This window comes from Euprymna scolopes, chromosome 18 (genome assembly GCF_053919585.1).
Source record: "Euprymna scolopes isolate OS-2025 chromosome 18, ASM5391958v1, whole genome shotgun sequence".
In the NCBI taxonomy this organism is placed as follows: Eukaryota; Metazoa; Mollusca; class Cephalopoda; order Sepiida; family Sepiolidae; genus Euprymna; species Euprymna scolopes.
The window spans coordinates 50570873-50594959 of NC_136499.1; the positions used below are offsets into that span (position 1 = coordinate 50570873).

General features: G+C 34.8%; 2 protein-coding genes and 1 pseudogene across 2 annotated transcripts in view; 2 read left to right on the forward strand and 1 right to left on the reverse strand.

The window, feature by feature from the left end:
• The window catches only part of LOC145297616 (uncharacterized), a 43082-nt gene extending 39976 nt beyond the window's left edge, over positions 1-3106 (forward strand). The window contains exon 3 of the mRNA XM_080143686.1: positions 904-3106. Coding sequence (XP_079999812.1) covers positions 904-2706 — 1803 coding nt within the window. The 3' untranslated portion in view covers positions 2707-3106. The remainder of the gene's footprint in view (positions 1-903) is intronic.
• A 5613-nt stretch (positions 3107-8719) lies between these two features.
• On the forward strand, positions 8720-8929 carry LOC145297969 (U2 spliceosomal RNA; annotated as a pseudogene).
• A 1345-nt stretch (positions 8930-10274) lies between these two features.
• LOC145297617 (exosome complex component RRP42-like) overlaps positions 10275-24087 on the reverse strand; it is a 33738-nt gene continuing 19925 nt past the window's right edge. The window contains exons 5-9 of the mRNA XM_080143687.1: positions 22352-22422; positions 15231-15354; positions 12551-12609; positions 12092-12188; positions 10275-10411 (exon numbers count right to left, since the gene is read on the reverse strand). Coding sequence (XP_079999813.1) covers positions 10307-10411; positions 12092-12188; positions 12551-12609; positions 15231-15354; positions 22352-22422 — 456 coding nt within the window. The 3' untranslated portion in view covers positions 10275-10306. The remainder of the gene's footprint in view (positions 10412-12091; positions 12189-12550; positions 12610-15230; positions 15355-22351; positions 22423-24087) is intronic.

A 24087-nucleotide genomic window follows, 5' to 3' on the forward strand; every position in this document is an offset into this window, starting at 1 on the left:
CATTTTTTCAACAGGACAGAGGAGGTGGGAGTACATTTGAAACATAAAATAACAATTTATTTTTTGTTTATTTTTTTTTTTTTTTTTGTGGAAGGGGTTTGGGATTAAATTTTCAGTGAGACCATTCTGTACGTTCACCTAACAATTTCATAAACAAAACTAACTCCAAACATAAAATAACAAAATATTTCATCTAAATTTTTTTTTTTTTTTTTTCCTTCTATTATTAATTTCGAGTAAATGTGGCCCAGTAGACCAACACACAACCTACCTTTTTAAAAGATTGTTTTCATGAGAAGTTGGGAGTGTCTATTTCGAAAGCCGTTTGTAACATTAGAAGGTTGGGAAGCAGCAGCAACAACAACAGCAGTACTATAATTTTTATTGGGGATGGGGGGGCATGCTTTCACCGTGCGACGCCAGTTAGCAGGTATTGCTAGTTTAGAAATATAATAAAACATCGGTATTGGGAAAAATATTGGAATCCTTCCATCACTAATCATAATAAAGGTCCATATAAAATTTCAACCAGATCAGCCAGCAGTTTCTGAGAAAAAGTGGAACAGACAGAAACTAATCTAATGTTTTTTTGTTTTTTTTTTTAACATTTTTCCTGTCATCAATCAACGCGCAATTTTGTTTTGTTCTTTTTACATTTTCCGCCATTACAACTATACACCCAGGGTTCTACAGACAAATCTATCTTTAGTTACCCTTTGACAACTAAATATTTTCGTTTATTAGCGAAATAGAAAAATTACTAGCCAAAACCCATATGATTTTTGGAATATGACATCTTCGTTCCATGAGAAGTATGTACATCATAAAGATTTTTGTTGTATTTTTTTTCTTTCTTTTTAAACAATTTTTTAAAAATTTTAAACAATTTTTCTTTGCTTACAGGCGGACATGTTGCAAGTTGGGATCTACATTCCTGAACAAGATGCAGCCTGGGAAATGGAACCTCATGCTTACCAGGAACTTCTGGAACCCTACAATCATTGTGACATGGATTCATGCCTCTGTCCGCAAGGACGCAAATACAACCGTGATGATAGCAAATGGGAAATTGTTGTCTGCCACTGGTGTGGCTCCCAAGGTAGCCATATTGGCTGTACTTCTAAAAGAAGCACATCTGCTTCAACCTCAGGTTCTCGACAAGTCCGTTGGTCATGTAAATCCTGTGCCCTTATTGATGGCGAGTTGCGGAAAGAACGAAAAAAGAAGAAAGTTCCGTGCTCTCCTGTCAGCCAGGAATCATCTGATGTACCCGCGGGTAAGTCAATGTCGCCAAGTGGACATATCGGACGAAAGTTACCAGTCAAGCGGACCAGTGTATTGCAGGTTTCACCCGAACAGCAGAACGATGACGAAGGTAGTACTAGCCTCCACTCGGAGAACCCATATGATGCTTTATCAGCAGGAAAACCTCGGCGAATTCGAAAAAGAAGAAAAAGCTTATGGCAAAAGGGCGTAGTGTTCCGCAAAAAGAAACCCAAAACAACCAGTGCCACTATCACACAAGCTGAGGCCTCACTGGCTGAAGCTAAAATCTGTAATGATGGGGAAATTCCGTTACAGCAAGTTAATGCTGAGAATGTAAACCCTGTAACAGCAGACTCATCTAGATCTTTGGGAGCTGAAGCTGCAGGCCCTTCACAGTCTACTGAAAACCTGCAGAAAAGCAAGACAAAACAAGGTAGCTTATTAGGAAATCTGTCAAAAAAATCCGAGATCCTTTTAGATATAAAGAACAATAAGATGTATGATAGTACACCCTCCTCTCATTCGGCATCAAAATTAAAACGACAACCTCTGTCTTCTAGTTCACGATATGTCTTGCGGGGCCGTAAAGATTCTGATAGCTCTCGTCGGCCTTTATCTTCCTACTCGAACCGAAGAACTCTTCGCTCTGACAAAACGCCGAAACATTTGTTTCTCTCCTGGAAGGAGAGTAAACTCCGAAAATCTTCCGTGAAATCAACCCTGCCACTGAAGAAAGAAAAAATGCCTGATGGGAACAATAATAATTCCTCGTCGAGTTTAGCGTCGAACCTAAATGAAAGTTTCTTTAAATCACAGAAGTCAAATTTGTCACCTCTTTGCTCCTATCTGTCTTCACCTTGTGCCCCTATCGAAATCAACCGAGACGTTCAGTCAGTTTCCTCCTCTACGCCCGCATTTTCTATGCACCTTGCCGACAATACGATCAACCTAGAAAGTGAGGATGCAAAGAGTATCGAGAAAATGGTCAATTGCGACTGTGTCGATTGTTCCGGCTTGGTCGTTATCTCTACAGACAGTGAAAGCGAAGATGAAGACGACAATTCTAGCATCATCTCGCTTAGTCTCAGTGAGCCTGACGACAAAGACGAAAGGTTGACAATGATGTTACTTGGTGAGTCAAAGAACACCTCTGCCCTCTGCCAGTTGCAAGAACAAAAATGTGATGATACCCACTGCGATTGCCGTTCGTTCGACTCCTGGGCCTATCCGACAGAGTTGTTCACTCTTAATAACGATACTTCATTTGGCTCCACTGCCAGCTCTGCCTATCTTATTGAATCTGCACCGGGATCTGTGTCGCCCTCACCGTCCAACAGTTCCATCATAACTCTGACGAGTTCATCTGATTATGAATCGTGCAAATCTTCCAACGAATTGACTGCATATACTTCCCCATTTCAAATGCAGACTATTCTATGAAAAAGGACAAACGCAAACAATGGCCCCGATTTTATTTCTAATAACATTCTGATCATTTCTTTTCACATTTTTTTTTTCTTTTCACATTTTTTTTTTTCTTTTCACATTTTTTTTCCTTCTTTTTTGAGTAAATCTATGCGTTTTTCGTTTATTTATTACACTACTGCCACGTAATATCCGACGGTTTCATTTTTAAACTTAACACATCATCTAATGTTCTTAGATTATCACTCATTTTAGATTTGAAAGTTAAGTAAGTTTTTCTTTTCTCTTTCTTTTCTTTTCTTTCTCTCTTCCTTTTTTTTTCTCTCTATTTTGTTTCTTTTTTTCTTCCATTTTACTGTTTCACAAAGTCAGAATAAAAATGGGTGAAGCCTATTAGAAAACTGGTAACTTCAAACGGATTTATTTTCTATTTTAACTCTTTTTCCTTTCATTTGTTTATAGATTTATTCAACATGGACGCAGCATTCAAATCTCTTTTTTCTTTTCTTTCTAGAAGCTTCCATTATTAATTAGAATTTCATAATTTGATCAAACACATCCTTCATAGTTTATCACTGTTTTCCTTTCTCAATTCTATTGTTCACAACATCATTGTTTAAAAAGTTGAACCGTCTTATTTTGAAAAAAAAAATGTAATCTATTACAGTAACTAAGATCTTAACACTATCATGTCTAAAAGGGGGAAAAAATGAAATTCGTTTGTTTGCCACCCCCTTTTCATATATATATATATTAATCAGCTAATGTACTTCCTAATTTTCTGTGAAGTGCTAAGCAGTGAAAAGGAAAATCAGTTCCTTCACTTTTATTGTTGTTCTTGTGAAGCGAGTTATGGAAATGTATACAATAAAAATGAACAAACTTATACAAAAATAACAGAATTAGTCTTTAATTTGCACTTTTAATAAAATTTTTATTTACTTGAACTTTTGTAAGAAATATATGTTAATGAAATTATAAAAATGAAATTATTGAAATCAAAACAACAAAATTTCAAACATTATTAAAAAAAACAAAAGAAAAACAAAGTATCCAATAATCCATTATATAATAAAGGTGAAGGAACTGATTTGTTTTGCCACCGTTTTTGGTAGTGCTCCGTAGAAAATTAGGAAGTATGTTAGCTGACTATAACCATATATATATACACACACACAGTGATGTTGAACTTGGTTAGTACTAAAATGGGTGACTATTAGGAAAGTACCAGGTGCTGTATGTGCTCTCTGCTTATCTCAACATTGTTTCCAGTCATCCTGAACTTCTTGCTACTGTAATCGGGCAGCGCTAACTTAGAAGTGTCGTTGAGAATTATGCAACCTTTGCTTCATAATTACATGCATAACCGCCCTTCATAGGGGGTATCCATTGTCTCTTGAGACTAAATGGAGATCATAGTGACACACGTATACACATATATAATAGTAAGTTATGAATGTATATATATGGCAATTCAACTACACAGAATTTTCTGTGTTTCATCCTCAAAATACAGAAAATTCTGTGTAGTTTTATTACCAAACATATTTTCATAACTTACTATCTAGCTCTATCCACATATTGAGCACTGCTGAAATAAATACTGAAAATCGATAGATACAATTTCATGTAAATACATGAAATAAAATATGATTAATTATGTTAATAATTGCTCTATTTAGTATTATTGAGCTTTTTATTATCTCGATTGGTTCCAATAAAAAGATAATATTTATCTTTGTAATTTTGTGTACATAAATACTTCATGATCGAGCACTACCAAGATATTTTATTAATTGTATTAACTCTTCCATTTCCCATCCTGGTTCTAAATTTCAATGTGTCTGGAAGATTTTTAATGATTCTTATCAATTTTATACCGTTATGATTCCTATGCCCGACTGCTCGACTTGTAATTTTTGTTAATTTTTTTAAAAATTTTTTTTTTATAGCAAAGATGAAAACGTTAGTCTAAAATGAATATAGAATAATGATTACAGAGGAACTTTTATTCTTACAAATTTTCAGTATTTCTTATCACTCGATATAAAAGCACTTTGAAGAATTATAATACTAAAAGCCATTATCAAATTTGTAATAAAAAAAAAAAAAAATGATAAATCCTGTAAATTTAATGATTTTTTTTTTTTTATTTAAAAAAATTTTTTTTTTTTTTTTTTTTTTCTGAATTTTTGGGATGAGGATAGTTCATTTGGATTATTTTGACTACTATTCTCGTCTTTGGTGTTATTTATATAACGTTTCCACAGATGTATAACCAATCTTCTTTTGGGTATATTCTGTTGAACTTGAGAACATAGTGATATGTAGTGATCTATCATGATAAGTAAGTAGTTAATAAGCTTATGCGTCTAAAAATAAGAATAGGTTCAAAGCTTAAAATTCATACTAGAATTGTGGTATAACAAACAGTGTTAGATAAAATTCAGTTGCAAGTGCCACTCTTCTAGAGATTGAAGGTTCAATTCTTAGTGCAGGCAATGCTAAGAATACAAGTGTGAATTGCTTAAGACTTCTACCTTATCATGGCTGACGAAACGTAAACATATGCCTGTGAATTAAAAAAAAAAAAAGTTCTCTTCAAAATTTTGTGCAGATTCCCAAGTTCAACAAGATATTCCTGAAAACTGTCAGAGCTTACATCATCCGAAATGTTATGAAAACATACTCAAAAAGAAAACAGTAGTCCGAATTATACAAATACTTAAAAATAAATAAAATAAAATTTTGTCCCAAGTCCACAGTTCAACCTAAATATAAAAACAAAAATAGAGAAAACATTTTGCATGAACAGTTCACGTAACAAAGATGTCATATTGCAAAAACCATGTAAATTGATCAGAGTAGTTTTATTTTTAACCAAGCAAATCAAATTTTATGAGTAAGGAAAAAGGGTTTATCTCGTATCGCTATCTTGAAAACACTCCAACAATTCAAACTTGCAAGATCAGTCTAATAACTTCACATTAATCATTTTAAAATCTTTTTTTTTTTTTTTTTTTTTTTTTTTTTAACAAAAATGATCAATTTGTGTGATTTTGGAATGTGACATTTTCATTCTGTGATGGATACGTATATCAAAGTTTGTTTTTTTTTTCTATATTGGTCCCCCGATTTATTGGAGAGGGTCGTATGTTTTTAGTAGCGTCCGTTAGTCCAGACAATTGCCAGATAACCATCCATTAGTTTTTCCTGAAATTTTGCCACAAATTCTATTTCTTTAAATAGATGTGCACAGTAAAAAAAATTATTTTTTTCAAAAATTCTCGTTGCATCCCCAGGGTCTCAAAATGTATAGACCATTGTTCTTAATATAAAGTCAGTATGGGTGACTCTGGCAAAATTCTGGTTCCCATCCCTCTGGGACTTTTAGGACTAAAATAGCATGCTTTTTTTTTTTTTTTCATATTACTCATATTTTCATCAAAAATTTGATATGTATGTCTATATAGTGGTTTTCCATGATGCTGAATTCAAATGTACATGTATTAAGGCGTGAAACTGCACAGTTTGTCTATTTTCACTGGGATTCGGCTTTTCCAGGAGCTCAAAAGGGGTCAAAAATGCCCCAAAACTGCAAAATATGACACTTTACCTCATAACTTCTGCCCCATCCATTAGATTTTTCTGAAACTTGGCAAAAATGTGAGGGCAACGTTAGCCCTTCACACTTCTCATATTCATCATTTTTCTTCACTATTTTTTTTTTTTTTTTTTTTTTTTTTTTTTTTTGTGGCGTCATCTCATGCAGCACCAGAGGGGGACCATGCACGTGCGGCTTGTTTTTGTGTGCGTTTTTTTTTATTTAGGTTGAACTGTGGATTTGCACCATTTTCCTTTTTCATTTTATATAAGAGTGAGAAATGGGGATGATATATATACACACACACACACACAACCTGCCTACCAAACCATTTGCTTGCTCAGTCATACATCCATGTGCTCAGAATTTCTATTTTTTACTTATTACTTCATAAAAAAAAAACTATCAAACCATTTGCGTGTCCAACCATGCCTGTATTTCTTAGTTACTATTTCATTAACAAAATTTCAAATCATTTTGCTGCCCAGTCATACATCCACGTGCTCAGAATCCCAGCATTTTTTAGTTACTACTTTATGAACAAAATTCCGAACCATTTGCTTGTTCATCAAACTTCTTGGCTTAACATTCACAAGCAACATGAATTTGGACAGATACATTGAGAAAAGCGAAAATGTATGTATGTGTGTTTGCTTTTTCTGCATGTCTACAAAAGGCTTTTTTCAGAGAAGCGGTCGGTCGGTTCACAACTTTTTATATCACATAAATCGTAATATCTCAGAGTTAACAACGAAGCTCACCTGTCTATTTAATTTGCTCGATTTCAGGAAGATAAATATTCAACATTTGTCGCTCGCCGCATGTGGGTTTGTCTTTTTCCTATAACATCTTGGGAAAATAAAAATCCCGCAGTCAAACTTGACCTCATTAACTCATTAAAACGTGCACCTGCCAAATCCAAGTAATTAAATAAATTCAAACGTGTTTCCGTTAGCATCTCGCAGTGGGGCAATGGTTAACGTTGCACTTTTTTTTTTTTTTCACACTTTCATTTACAACTTTGCCTCAGAGGTTTGGGTTCGATCCTCATACTTTATTTTTTTAACCCCACCCCCGGAGTTTCCACACGCACTTCCAAACACCCGGGCAACACCAGGTACCCCTCGCTAGTATTTTATAAAGCCACAATTCATCCATGCATTGTTGTCACATCATGACTGGTGCCTCTACCACTAGTCTTTTACTCTTAGAATAGATCCCCCTAAAAGCCATCCGTTAACATTGTGGCAGCCATGATGAGCTTGTACGTAGATTAAGCAGTGGCCCTGACGTGATTTGTCCATACCATGTGTGCAAAGGATATGTAAGTATGAGAGAAAAAAGCCAAGATACTGAATTGTTTGTCACCGCTTTTGTTAGCAAACACACCAAAAGTTAGGAAGCACATTAGCTGACTTACGAATTAGCTGAAATAAGGAAGTCCACGTCCAGTTATAGACAGCCGCATTGTTTTGACTGTGGCAAGAAGTCCATTATTATTTTTATATTTCTCCTGTGAAATTGGGTTTAAAGTGTAAGTGGTGCTATAATTAGGTTTCAAACATCTCTATCAATCAGAGCCTCTTGTATGCCTCGATTCCTTTATGTAGTCGAGTTAACCTTCTTATGCTTTTGGTTTAAAAGGAAAAAAAGAACTTACCACTGAATGTTACTAGATTATTCAACTTTCAGTCAAAAATTCCTAATTTTTATTCGCATGCAAGCGACTCTGTTAGTCGGTCTGTCCCTCACACTTTTGTGCTTGGCCTTTTTGGTTAAGATTAATAGATGCTGTTTTTAGCTTTTTAAACTTTTCTTGGTCAAAAGGCCAAGATCAAAGTGTAGTATCTGTTCCGACAGATGCTGCAAGCTATGACTAGCAAAGACCAGATGTGGGGGCAACCCCACATGTCTGACCTTTAACCAGCTCCCATTTCCCACCTCTCGGGAGCTGGTCCCCTTTTTCCCTTCCCCCTCCCTTCACTCCTCACATTAAAAATTGGCCTCGTGCCTAATTTGCTCGGTGGGGGAGCAAATAAATACCATCTGTTCCGACAGATACTGCAAGCAAAGACCCTATGTGGGGGCGACCTCACAGATAAGACCTTGGTCAATGTAGGGGCAACCCTTCATACCAATTGTCACTATCCAGCTCCCCTACTCCCCGGGGAGTTGGTCCCCATTTCCCCTTCATTCTTACATTAAAAATCGGCCTTGTGCCTAATTTGCTCGGTGGGGGAGCAAATAAATACCATCTGTTCCGGCAGATACTGCAAGCAAAAACCATATGTGGGGCAACCCTTCATACCAATTGTCACTATCCAGCTCCCCTACTCCCTGGTGAGCTGGTCCCCATTTCCCCTTCACTCCTCACATTAAAAATTGGCCTTGTGCCTAATTTGCTCGGTGGGGGAGCAAATAAATATCCTTTTCTTGGCCTTTTGGCCAAGATCAAAGTGTAGTATCTGTTCTTACTACATGCTGTACTTATGTTTTTAACTTTGTGATATAAAGTGGGGGATCACTTTTCTGTATTAATTTAATGTAAAATGATCTCCCACTTTACAATCAGTCCATCTCAACGCCATTCAAGTCATTCTCCAGATCATTCAAGTTGTTTTGGAAGGATTCCAGTTAATTTTTAAGCATTCAATTCATCCTTAAGTTCATTAAAGTCATTCTAAGTCATTTACTTTTTATTTATTTAAGTCATTTCGGCCCATTTTTCGGTCATTTTAGTTTATCTTTAAGAATTTCTTGTCAATCCTACATTCACGCATTCATTTATTACACGAGAGCACGCGACTAATGGCTATCAGTCTTGTTTTCAAAAACAACAATTTTGCCACATCAAACTCCTCGTCTTAACATGAATTGGAACAAATACATCGAGGACATTGCGACGGATGTTGCAAAAATGTTGGATCCCTCAATCGTGTTAGAAAAGTGATAAGATGCCTTGTTTGGAGTAAAAAAAAAAAAGTAAAAGATATGATAATCTGTTATGAGTTTTTGTGAATATGGTAAATGAAGCAAAATTTGTCCATTCAATTTTTAGTTATTATAGTAAGTTAGGAGCTGACAACAGTTGGTGGCCTAGAGGTTGGGAGAAATTGGAGATAAGATCGAGCAGTTTTAGCAGATAAGATGAATTGAACAAGTTATTAACAGACATTTGGGGGTTCTTCATCATACACACTCAGGGCTCAACTGATTTATAGACAATCTACAGAGTTGGTTTCTTTTGTGAATTTGTATTCTATTTTATTTTTACAATTGTGAGCTAGTGCTTGCACCCTTGGTGATAGCCAAGATGACACAGCCGAAATAAGATGAAAACAGATAGAAAACCTGATAATGGTACTAGGATCAGTAATTTACAAGGGGGACAGCATAGTCTCACACTATCTGGTGTGTTTAGGTAGTTTGCAGCTAATAACAACTCTGCGGGACTATCAAACAACTAACCTGTTTTCATGCTAATGAATTATGAAAAAAAAAATTGGTATTCATATTTTTTTGTGTCAATTTGGAGAAAAATTTTTGAATGCCAAGAGATGCCTGATTGCTTCACTGATAGGACAGAAAAGATAAACTGTATCAGAACATACTATATTTTGATTGTAGCTAAAATAAAATACACCTTTTTAACCCATTCGAAACAAATCTCACCCCCCCCCTGTTTATTCAATGGTTTCATCTCTCCTACCCTCATCAGATTTTTGACAAACTCGTGAGAAGCCCAGAGGAATAAATTCTATAAGTGCTCAAAAAAAATTTTTTTCAAAACCTTCCAAATTGTTCATTACTTCAAAAATGCTCCTAAAATCTGTGGTTTTAAATCTAAAGAGAAAGACCATTGTTAAATTTGGTTGGAATAACCCTTTACATAATTTTAATTACTAAACTAAACAACTAAAAAGAAATCAGAAATGGACTGGACAAAGTAAAAATCAAAAAACAAATGCAAACAAGAAGAAAATATTATATATTTATTGAAAATTCTAAATTTTATCTTAAAAATCCAACCAGTTTCCGTTTTTTACCCAAAGATTCTTCCTCTTTCAAAACAGCCGTCAAGTTTTTGCCAAGGAGTTCTCCAACTTTCTTTCCAGTCTGAAAAAGATCAAGAAAAATTCTATAAAAAATATCAGATGAAATTCACAGTCCCTTATTTATCTTTCTATCACTTCAAACTCTAACCTGCAACTCTATCAATATATAAAGCTGTTGCACACTTGATGAGGTCACTAAAAGATGACATCCATTAAAACAAATGTAAGGAGTAACTGAGCACAGTGGATTACTTCTCAAAATGATTTTTGATATATTTTGTAGCCATTACTTGGATTATGTTATGGTAAAATATGTGCGTAAATACATAGTGTTGGCCTGAATGTAAATTTTTTTGGAACTCTCTTTAATGTAATTATTATACTGCAAATAGTATGTTTCTTTTGCGCCATGAAATGAAGATCATATGTAAGGTTTAAAATTTTAGTTATCTGTGACACAATGAAAAGCACCCTTTTGAGGAAATGGGGAAACATACACTTGTAAAGGTGCCATTAAAATATGGCATGACAATTAATGGCAAAAAGTGTGATGTCAATCAGATTTGATCCTGTTTCAGTTTGACATGTTTATAAAGTTAAAGGTCAGGAAGGTTGAACCCAATAAACTCGCTACCTGGGACTTGTGAATTAAGTTTTTCTGTTATTTTCTTTTTCGATATTTATCCACATTCTCTCTCTCTCTCTCTCTCTCTAGGTTTTGCTACTATGAGATAGATTTAGCGGTTGCAATTTTGAATCCATTTACAGCAGGTCAATTATACAAATTAGCTCATGGTTGTTCACTCCTCTTAGTTAAATGTTCAAATTTCAGTTGATGGTCCCAAACTAGATAATTAACTCTCTGGAGAGAATTAATGATGCCTAAGGCTAAAAAATGTGAACTGAAATACTCATCAAGCCTACAGACCGGATCAACTCCTTGATTGAAATGGATGTACCTAATTGTACCCTTAGGGAGCTAGCATGATACTATTGACATTCTGCTCCATCCCACTCCAGTGATAGGAAGTACATAAACAAGAGAAAACAAGTTTATCAGCAGAACAAAAGAGAAGAAATTGTTCACCAAGATACACAAAGGAAACTGAATAGGATTGTTAATCAAATTACGGCAGTGAACGACATCAATATGTTTAGAGTAGGTTTGCATGAAGTTTTACAGATTTTATGACAGTTGAGAACAGTTTGCAGATAGTCTCGGGTTTGCGACTGTTTCGAGTTGGACACAGTTAAAGGTAGGTCATGGCTTGGACCAGATTGAGAGTTTTAGGAGATCAAGATGAGCTGACATAAATTGACGAACATGATCTCAACAGGATGTAGATGTGGACACAAGCATCTGGAGGATCGATGGTGTCGCATACACACCCAGAGTGGAACTTATATTTGAAGGAGTCAGAGCTTGTGTCTTATATTATATTTTATACTTGTAAATTTGTGTTTTCTTCTCAACAGTTGGCAATGTGAGAGACAACAACATGGCCAGAAGAGAAGATGAAAGAAAAGAAATCCACAGCACACAATGTTAGGATTGGCAATTGGTGTCAAGTGGGGTAGCACGTGGCTATCACACTGGTATGCCGTGCTGTCCTGTACCAAGACGTAATAGGCCTTGCAGGAACGTCTCCACAATGCGGAGAAACCAAGTTACATTCTCCAGTTGTAGCTCCAGCAAACAATTGCGTTACACATCAGTTGGCACAGAGGCCTTTATACTTACTTCCATCATATCAAACACACTTTCTGGGTCTAAACTTCCCGAACCTTCTTTTTTCAGTGCCGTCACCAAACCAGTTTCTGTGATTCCCATGATAACTCTAAAAAGAAGGAGAAAACAAAAAAATGTTTTGGAGCGTAAAATAAAGACATGTAATTATCTTATATTTCATTTTTATCAGCACAATTGTAGTGAAGACTCCACACCTTTCCTGGATCGGCACTGTTTGGATCCAGTGGCAAGGAGAAGTCAAGGATGACTGGAAACAATGCCGAGATAAGCGGAGAGCACATACAGCACCTGGAAGTCCCAAATGGTGACCCATTTAGTACTGACCAGGTTCAACGTTGCTTAACTTCGGTGATCCAGTGGGAACCGGTGTGTTGACGTGATTATGCCGTATCTAAGTTTAACTACTATATATAATGTCAAATCTATGCAAGCAGAGGAGACACTACTCACCTTGCAAGACAACAAGCTTCTTCCTTTTGGCTAGCATCGACAACATGGAAATAACCAATCTGAAATAGAAAAAAGGAAAACGTTACTTTTAACTTAATAAATAAAGAGAAAGAGAGTGACTGAAGCAATGGAAGTGTTAAGCAATATACAATGAGTGAGCGGGAGTTGCATATTTTTTGCTGGGCGAGGAGGATTATATAATTGTAAAAGACCTACATACACTATAGTTTTGTAGTTAAAGCTAAATAAATTGTTTTGGACTCGTATCAATTAAGTCCCTTATTTCTAAGCTGGAAAAAGTTCTTAAGTCTATTCTTATCAATTGATTTCATCTCGAAAAGTCCACACGTGACTTTTTGATGTCGCCACTGCTGTCTCAAATGACGGCTTGCACATGATATTTCGTTGTTCACACGTGAAAACAATAACTTATCTCCAAGTTGAAGCAGGGGAGACAACTCTGCCTTTACAGAAAACAAAGAGTTATTTTCCTTGGACCATGTTATGGTCTTAACAGGACTTTTAAAATAATTTCCAACATGTTAATAACGTTTACCTAGTCATTTATGTTTTTTATTGCATATGTTTGGATTCATGTTTAAAATATGGGTACTTGTACAGATTAATCAAGATTAAAAAAATGAAAATATCGAAAAAAGGTTATATTGTACGTATCTGTTATGGAACGAAGTTCTCCGAAAAAAAAAAAAAATTTCACTTAATTTCATCAAGTAGTTTTTATTTTACAGCGAAAAACAATTTATGATACCGAGCAAAAAGTTCGATTTTTAGGAAGAAAAGCTAGTATTAAAGATGGAGAGGGAGTGTCGGCGCTTTAAATGGAGTTATCTCTCCATGGCATGTTCAAAAAATTTAAAGATGGCTGACTTCAACACTCTCTCATAAAAACGTGTTTTTCCGCTGTAAAAAAAACAAACAAAAAAAGCTACTCGATCAAATTAAGTGAAATTTTTTTTCGGAGATCTTCAGATACGTATGATATAACCTTTTTCGATATTTTCATTTTTTAATGTCTTGATTAAACTGTACAAGTACCAAAATATGATATAAATTATAAATCAATGATGTTATGCAGAAGTTATAATTATTTTGTTGGGATAATATTTTAATTTCCATTTATGAGAAAGTCCAAGACGGGAATTTATTAGACCCTTAGACTAAAGATCTCAAGTTTTCGTTTTCAATTTCCAATCATGGCATCTTCTTTATTTGTTGAGAATTTATAATTTACTAAAGCAATATTTTCGTTACGTCAGTTACACAACGGCCATGCTATTCTGTTGCCTTTCTATACATAATGTAGAATCTAGTGCTATATTAAAACATTTACAGAAAAAACATAACTGCCCCCCCCCGTCCCAAAGTTAGAGAAATTTTAGTAAGCAACACAAATAATACACGATGAAAACAATGTTAAAAAACTAAAAATTTTAGAAGCTGTGTATATAAGAACTCAGAAACCTGTCCTAAATCTGGTTACATTCCAATCTAGCCAAAACATTTTAAAATGCTTATTGTCATCTCCTCTTCATTTTCTGACCCTGCTCTCACCTCAAAACCAAACACTCTCTCCCCACTTGACAAAACAACTTTGCACGCATCAACCGCTCTACTACCACTAACGACCACCCGCGCAACTAACCTTACACATTCTCCTAATGATGTCTTGACAAAAGACAAAAATCAAAAATTGCGACAGGCTTCAAAGAGAAAGATCTAACTATGGGACAGTTATTAACACCTTCAATCTATACACAAAAAAACACCATCAGGAAAATTAAAAAAAAAAAAAAACACGAAAAAAGGTATAACAAAACAAAAAAGCTTTCTGTTGTCTTTAACATTGTTTCAATATATATACATACATATATGATGAGAATAATGGAAATAGTATTGCGACGAAATAGAGAAATAAAAAAAAAAAAGGAACAAACCAAGTTTTGTGTTCATCAGTCTTTATTGCGAGACATTCTCTGGATGAATAAAATTTAGAAAACAAAACACTAGTACAAATATTTGAAAATATATTTTTAATATTTCATTACTTCAAAAATATATTTTCAAATATTTGTACAAGTGTTTTGTTTTCTTCATTTCATTCATAGTAGGAAATCTCACAATAAAGACAAAACGTTGATGAATACATAATTTGGTTTGTTCCTTTTTTATCTCTCTCTCTCATATATATATATATATATATATATATATACATTTTATTTTTTTATTACCGTATCTTTCTGTTAAGTTACATTATTGTTGTTTCGGCTACTCGGCTGGCCATCTGTAGTGTCTTCAGACTTTTACAGAAATGTTCGCTATTTTGGGATGGAAGATATGAACACACACACACACTATTATATTTTTCAATTCTTATCCACATACAAGTTTCATCCTTTTCTAGAAATCATCAGTGTGGAGGATCATTGTTCTGCTGCCAGTCACATGATTCAAAACCCAGACCAAATTAAACATTTTAACTTCTGTCTAAATGCTTAGAACCATGTTGTGAATTCAATAATCACAGTGCAAGGAAGATAATTAACATCTATTTATGTCTATGCAAGAGGACATATCTAGAAGGCTGTAATAAACAGTGTTCACCAACCAAAGATAGATATGGTACAAAGTAATGGAGAGGAAAAAAAAAAAGAAAACTTACTTTACTCAAAGTAACCAAACATGGACAAGATGAAATGTCCAACCTTTTCACGTCATAAGGATCGTCTGAAATCTCAAGTTCCATTTGACCTTCATCTCCTTTTAAAACTGTGACATTTGGGATTCTGAACAAAAAAATTGCAAAACTTATTACAAACTGTCATCAAGAAAAATATCAGATTTAATTTACAAGGGGTTTTATGTATTTTTTTCTAGGAAAATATTAGGTGCTTATATAGTATTGGGCACAAGTGAAAACCACATTCCAAAGAAAAACTTGCAAAAATAAGTATTTTACTAATTATATAGTCATCCACATACAGTAATGTTTCGCTGTTTCACAGTTCATCAATGCGGCTACACAAGCAACTACCTCAAGCTAGGATCGAAACCCAATCGCCCAAACGATAGTCGGAGCTTCTAACCGTTGCGCTATATGGCTGCTGCTATGCGGGCAGTGATTTTGATATTGTCCAAATACCTAAGCTCAATTTGTTTACACAAAGAGCTATATATATATATATATATATATATATATATATATATAATTAGAAAACTGTGGACTGTTTGGTTGTGCTTGCTTAAATCCTGCCGTTGATGATCAGGCGATTCCATTTTTTTTAAAAGATAACAAGTGAATTTATATATATATATATATATATATATATATATATATATATATATATATATATAAATTCACTCGTTATCTTTTTACACATACTGCTGATTAAAAATTTAACACCACTTAAAAATTAAAAAAAAATAACTTTTTTTTAAGGATGGATTCTAAATTCTTCCTAAGGTAACCAATAATACAATCTAAAAGGTTATAGAATTTATTTTTAAAATTTACATTTTTTATTGAATTAGGCTTTTTACACATGATCAAAATTATAAGACCAGAGACAAAAATTCTATTAAATTGAACAAAAAGTGTATGAAAAGTGTATGAAAACATTCAACAATCAAACTTAATAACGAGTTTTACCTCCACTGCTTTTGATAACTTCTTTGGGGTATGCTAGAAATAAGGGTTTCCATTAAGGTGTGGGAGGGATCCTGCTCTAAGTTTCTGAAGATGGCTCCACGAAGTTCATTTTTTGTTGAATATTGTTTGCCATTTCGATAAACCTCTCTTGTCACCATCCCCAAACATTTTCAATTGGGTTCAAGTTTGGTGAAAATGCAGGATGTCCCAAGAGATGCACTCTATTTTCTTGTAGAAAGCTCAAGGTCTGTCTTGCAGTGTGGATTGCAGCATTATCCTGTTGGAATAACCATCCATCCCCACACAAACGATGACCCTTCATCATCAAAGATGCTTTTTGTAGCATGCTAACATAACCAGCTGCTGTCTGACGCCCTTGCACCACTTGGAGTTCCATCGTCCCTCTGTAAGAAAAGGCACCCCATACCATTACGGACCCTCCACCACTATGACGTGTGGAAAAAATTTCAAGGAACATATTTTTGTCATGCCAATATCGTTGGAAGCCATCAGGACCATCTAAATGTAATTTTTTCTCATTAGAAAACAGGACTTTCTTCCACTTCTCAACGTCTCAGGTTTGGTATTCATGACCAAATCTTAACCGGTCCACTTTGTGACGTAGAAGCAATCGAGGAATTTGTTTATGCTTTTTATTTACCATGCCTTTTTGTTATAAGTGTCGTCTGATGGTTATTGGACTGCAATCAGCATCTGTAACTGCCTTAATTTGACGAGAAGAAAGTTCTGCCATTCATAACAATCCGTCTGATTCTCCTACTCAATGCAGGAGAAATTTTGGGGGGCCTACCAAAGGATTTTGCTTTTCCATAATTCTTAGCGTTCTTTAGAAAGTTGCAAATAACAGTTTTACTGCGATTTACCTTAGCTACTATCGCTCGCTGTGGCAAACTTTGCTTATGGAATCCTAGAATTCAAGAGCGCTCAACTTCGGTTAGTTTTCTTGCTTTAGGCATGGTAACACCTTTACACAGTGATTGCTAATCTCTAACTGAACTAAAAACATTAGAATTACCATAAATCTAACAATTTATACCCTTGGTCTTATAATTTGGATCATGTGTAAAAAGCCTAATTTTAATAACAATTCAAATTTTTAAATAAAACTTTTAGAATGTACCTTTTTGTTTCCATAATCTTTTAGATTGTAGTAGTAACCTTAAATCGGAAGAGTTTAAAATCTATCCTTAAAAAAATGTTTCTTTTTAAAGATTTTTAAGTGGTCTTAAATTTTTGATCAGCAGTGTATATATACACAACCACATGTATGGGCGTGGCTCAGATGCTAAAGAATGAGGGTGAAGAGTTGTATGTTTTGGTTTCAATTTTAACTGATGGCATCCAAGTCATATATATTTTTTTTAGTTTTAATCTCACTACTATACATTAGGTTTTATATAATATTCGATAGAGAATTGTCTCCATAATACTAAATAAGTAATCTGCATGAATTAAAATATCATATTTAAGCGTATCTTATGACCGGGCAAGGTAAGAGGGCCTGCTAGTTAATAATAAAAACCAATTTCCTTATTTTGCCAATCTGCTATTCATTATTAATCAATTAAATGACAAACTGAGTTATCTCCCTTAGCTTTACAGGATTTCCGTTCTTATAGATACTGGCTCAATAAAATACGATAAAACTGGTGTTTAGTTTAATTAAAATTTTACTTTCCTAACTTTTGATGAAGTTACATATTCTTGCCTGATATACGTTTAGGTTTCTTGTTAATTTATTTGAAACTATGATTTTCATTTGTGCAAAATACATTATAAGCATTAAATATTAAAAGGATACATATGCTCAGCATTTAAATTTAAATAATTACTAGCTTGGGTACCTGGCATTGCCCGGGTGTTTAGGGGTGTGTTTTGAGCAAAAAGAAAAAAGTGGTAGTCTCTGTTGTTGCATCCATCACTAAACCGGAAGTGACATAGGTTTAAATTAAGGCTAGTCAATCCAAAAGAGGAGATGACTGTCGAAAATATCGGCGAAAAAAAGCAACCCTTTCCTGTAGAAAAGTGCCTAGTTGAGAATGAAGGAATTGATGTTTTTGGCTAATTTTTCGATATTTGTCATCCGAAAGATCAAGCTTCAAATGATACTGATCTTGTGAAAATCTGTCGCATCTGTCGAAAGTTTTAGGCAGACATACAAACATACATATATTTAAACAGACTGAGATTTATATTATAGACTAGCGGGGGGGGGGGGAACCGGCGATGCCCGGGTGTCTTGAGGTAAATCAAAACCTCGGGGGGGGGGGGGGAATAAAAAAAATGTTTTGGTAGGTAAGTATGAGAATCGAACCCGTACCCTTGAGTTGGAAATTAATGTGAAAAAAAAAAACCGTGCTACGCTAACCATTGAGCCACGGCGACAGAAAACGTTTAGCAGATTATTTAACTATAAAAACAGGCGTGCGCAATGAAAGTTAACTCTGCTGCTTCCATTTGACCTAATTAAGAAGGTCAAATAGAAGTCATGCAGCGTTTGGGTTTGTTAACCCAAATTTAACTGTTTCTTCCCCGAACAGATGTTGGGGAGGGGGAAAGCAGAATAGCACTGTCTGATCAAAGCTGATTGCTTCTGGACGTTTTTCCCAGCGCAATGCCAAAGACGTCGTTTGAGTTTAGTTTCACTTTATTTATACTAAAAAGCTCAATCAACACGCGAGAAGCCAAAATAGCAATAATTTTGTAAAAATCGACGTAAATAAATCTATACGCTACGCAGTTTTCTAATTCCTAGATATTATTATATAGGACCTATATACACAGTTTTAAGCGATAGTAACGACCCCGAGAGCGTGTGCGAGAAAAGCCTTTTGAAGACATACACGAAATGATCACACACATTTTGCCTTTTATATATATAGATATGCATGCACTATTTGTTTAATAATAATATTGTCTAGCCACACTGAAGAGCCATGACAGTTAAACAGTCTGTAGGCGACATAATATATATATATATATTAAAGAATGTGAGAGAATATATAATTACTTACACAACCAGACAACGTCGCAGCTCACAAGAGACATGACAGCCAACAAACCAGAAGTTCAAGACTCAAGTTTTGCCCTAATTTGGGCTCATCAGTTAGACACATCTGATCTCGGGATTTGAAACCCGAGCCTCTTGCATGCGAGGCGACCAATATACCAACAGTTTGTAAGTTTGTTAGCTCCTGTGAGCTGCAACATTGTCTGGCTGTAGAAATAATTTATATATATTATATGTATATTTACAATAATAATATATATTTACAATAATAGCAGGAAAATAGAAATATTTCATATTAGATCCTATTTTGATAGGGATGCTTAATATTCTAAATAGAGTATTGATACTTAATTTGTTGGTCATCTATAAATATAAAAGCGAAAATGTTTGTGTGTGTGTGTGTGTGTGTGTGTGTGTGTGTGTATTCGTGTATGTCCAAGAAAGGCTTCTTTCCAAGAACCGATCGGTCGCCTCACAACTTCTTAAAACTTTTTATATCGCGCCTAAATGATAATATCTACGAGTTAACAACCGAGGTCACCTGTCTATTTAATTTTCCCGACTTTGAAAAGATAAATATTCAACAATTTTCGATCGCCGCATGTGCATTAAGCTTTTTCGTATAATAATAAAAGTGAAACACAGTCACCGGGAACGTCCAAAAGCAATCAGTTTTGATCAATGTGCAGTTTCTCCTTATATCAGACAATTGCTATTCAATTTAGACAATCCTCTTGTTATGGGGAGCTGGTCCCCCCCCCAACATCTTGCAGAAACAAAAAAAATAATAAATAAAGAAAGCGTTCCCGCAGTAAATAAAATACTACCCTGCAGTCAAAGTTGACCTCATTAAGTCATTAAAACGGGCACCTGCCAATTCTAAATACTTAAATAAATTCAAACGTGTTTCCATTAGTATTTTGTGGTGGCCCAGTGGTTAATGTCACACGTTTTTTTTCACACTTTAATTTCCAACTTTGCCTTAACAGTTCGGGTTCGATCCTCATACTTACCTACCAACTTTTTTTAAAAAATTCTTTTTAATTATTTTAACCCCCCCCCCTCCCGCACAAACAACCGGGTGACCACACACACCTCCAAACACCAAGGCAACGCCAGGTACCTCCCGCTAGTCTATAATATAAATCTCACCTGTCTGTTTAAATCTATGTATGTATGCATATGTTTGTTTGTTTGTTTGTATGTCTCACAAAAACTTTTGACAGAGGCAACAGATTTTCACAAGATCGGTATCATTTTGAAGCTCGACTCTTCAGATGACAAATATCGAAAAATTAACCAAAAACATTAATTTCTTCACCCTCAACTGGGTACTTTTCTACAGGGAGGGGTCGCTTTTTTTTCGCCGATATTTTTGAAAGTCACTGGTTCTTTTCGATTGTCTAGCCTTAATTTAAACCTATGTCACTTCCAGTTTGACGATGGGCGCAACAGCTAACGCGTCGCGTTTGTTTTCTCACTTTCTTTTCCTCCTTCGCAGTACGGGTTCAAGCACGTTTGCTTACTACAACTTTTGTTTCTTTTTTGCTTAACACATGCCGGGCACTCAGGCTAGTTTCTTTTTCTTATAAAAAGAAAAGTATAATTTTTGAAACTCTGTGGAATAAGGGAAAAAAAAAACTTTTATTATATTCCCTGTGAACATTTGATGATTCAATGAATAACACTTAAGATGAGAACAGTAATCCGTATAATAATATTAAATTTCTGAATTTTTGAGATGAGGACTTATTGTTTGTATTATTTGTTTTGATCGGACTATTGTTCTCATCTTGAGTGTTATTTGTGCAATGTTTCAGTCGGTGCAGCTTCCGACATCTCTCAGCCATGCTGGTCATCATCTTGGAAAAGAAAGGAGAAAAGTTACTGACGTCCTAGTGGTTTTGTATTCTTGGAGTCATTTTTGCTTTTTTCGCCATGGTTTCATAGGTATGAAAATAAAATTTGGTTGACAAGGGGAGGTAACTTTAATAAAGTTTGATGGGATTATCTCCCTACTGTTGAAATTTTAAGAAGAGATTGTAAAAGTTGTTTTTCCTTATGATTAGAGATTCCCATATACTGCTTATATCTATGCTTGGTCCGCTTAGTAATTTAAATTTTTCTTAGCACATGTGCCGCTTCTTTAAGCCCTCTAACTCCCCATTTTGCATCCATGCAAATTATTTTAAAGGAAAGTTTGCTCCTTTTTTTACATATGTGATTAGCTAGTTCCGACTTTTCGACCCCACTGTCATGGCTTTATGGTATTCTCTAACCTTATCTTTAGCGGGCGACCAGTCTCGTCTTTGTATAGTTTTCTGCATATGCATGAAATCTCATATATGCAGTTTTTTGTCATGAGACTTTCGGTCAAAGGGTTTGACTTGTCCCAGGTGTTTTTTGAGAGTTGAGCCACTCTTGAAAACTGTTCTGATGTTATATGGACCGCATATTTTTTTTGGACAGGCCATTTTATGTATGGTGTGCAAACGGTGGCAAATTTTCGGGTATTTTGGTGTGGTGTTTGCTTTAGGTTTTTTTGTCACCTTACATAAATGGCCTGTCTAAAAAAATTTTTAAATATGCAGTCCATATGACATCAGTTCTTTTTTTTTTAACACAATTAATTCTCAGTCCTCGCCTTCTAGCTCATATTATATAAAGTGTTAGAAAGCATTCCACAAGAGCAGATCAAATAATACGGTTGGGAGAAAAATAACTATATATGAGCTAAGACATGTCGAGACCAGTCGACTGATTGGATCAGGCCCCATTCAACTGCGTATCAGACCAAGTAAGGGCCAAAGTGGCGTGTTGTAAGCCATTGACCACTGTTGTCAGATGAATGATTGCTCAATCATCAGGATTCCGTCCTGACCCCTTACGGGTTGCCACCCATGGCTAACAGGTGGCCACATTGACAAGGTTCTTACTTCTCTACTAAGGTGCAGTTGGTGTATTCTACAACCCCAGCCAACAGAGCGTATGTACGACGTTATACATCCGCAACAGCAAGAGTATACAACACAGGAACTACAACTTCATTTACATGAAACTAATTCTTTGTAGAATATGAAATTAAAACCCTCCCAAAAATTACCTGGTGCTGAAAAGTGCAGCTTTTACAGCAATAGACGCTGCATCAAAAAGGTTACCTCCACACTCCAATAACTAGAAGAGAAAAAAAAAAATTAAATAAAAAATAAAATATACATACATATTCGTTGCTTGATAATGTGGTTAAATTAAAAAATTATAACCGATTCAGTAGGTTGGCAAAGACCTTTATTAGAAATCACTTTTATTACTGCAGCTCACGGGAAATTTAATGTGCAATTGAAATCTGACATATGGGAGAAAAAAAGAACATCAAACCAATTCATTGAACTAATCCAAATTAATGGACTGATTCAGTGTCAGGAGGTTGGAGCAGATAATCAAGACAATCGACAAAACACCCCAAAAATGAAAAAAAGAAAAAGAAACAAAAAAGAATAAATAGAAAAGAAAAAACAAAAAAGAAAATCAGCAAAGTTAAATTACAGACATTTTTTTAGTTGATTATTTATAAATTTAAGAAATTAAAAACATAATAGTATTCCTACATATAATTCTAAATTTTTATTTCTGTGTGTGTGTGTGTGTGTGTGTATATACCAATAAAACTTTCGAACGGATGCACCGAATTGAAAAATTCTTTTTTTTTCCCTGAAAGGTGTGAATCCCTAGATTGTCCTTATCTTTATGATTCGTAACGAACAACGCCGAGTCACACAAAAAGCCCGAAATAAGGGTTTTGGGACCGTTTCGTGCAATTATTGAAAAAGTTACCTGCCCATATCAACGGAATTTAGCACTGTTTGTATACAGTCGTGGTAACATCTTTCAGCATATGGACAGAACTTGTGGTGCAATGGATAACGCCTCTGACTACGGATCAGAAGATTCCAGGTTTGAATCCTGGCAAGTTCGTAATAATTTTAACCATCATTTTATCCAACATTTACTCATTATCCTTACCCTTAGTTAGGGTATTTTTGTTTTCTTTTCAGTGATTTTGTTTTGTGGATATGGGAATTTCCCATACTCCGAGTTCACAGGGTAAGCATTGATGGTAAGTCGATGTTGAGTGTACTCGATTTTGTGTTTGACTCGGCGTTGTGTGTGCCAACACGGCACAGCTGCTAGTTCAAAATAAAATTTGTAAAACCAACATTTATTTCATTCAATTAGCTTCATTATTATCATATTTTATGTAAAACAAACATTAAACTAATGATGACGATGAAATTAATATGCAGTTTTAATTAATTATTGTTATTTTAAATAGGACTAGTCCAGTAGTAAAATATGCTTAAATATCATAATTAAATTCATCCAAATTTCATATACATTATAATAGAGTCAATTCTCTATTGATTATTTTATATTGTACTCAATATATAGTTGTGATTTCAAAAGTAAACAAAAAAATACGACTTGGGTGCCCTCAGCTAGAATCTTAATCAAAACCGAAAGCAAAATTGGTAGCATTCCAGCCTGAGATATTACCGCTAGAACCACTGTCAGTCGCATAAGAAATATCTATAAAAAAAAAAACAAAAAAAAACTAACATGAATGTACACATGTATGTATATTTGTGCATGCGTAGAAAACAGGTGAAATCGACTAATGCTTGCCAATTTCTAATTTTTATTATTTTTGACCCCTTAACAACTATTTTACCACTTTAGCAACTATTTTAACCGGGTAAAAACCCAAAGAAGTAAGACAACATACTGCAATGGCATGGATAGCAATAATTGTGCTAACCAATATCTGGAAAGACAAATCCA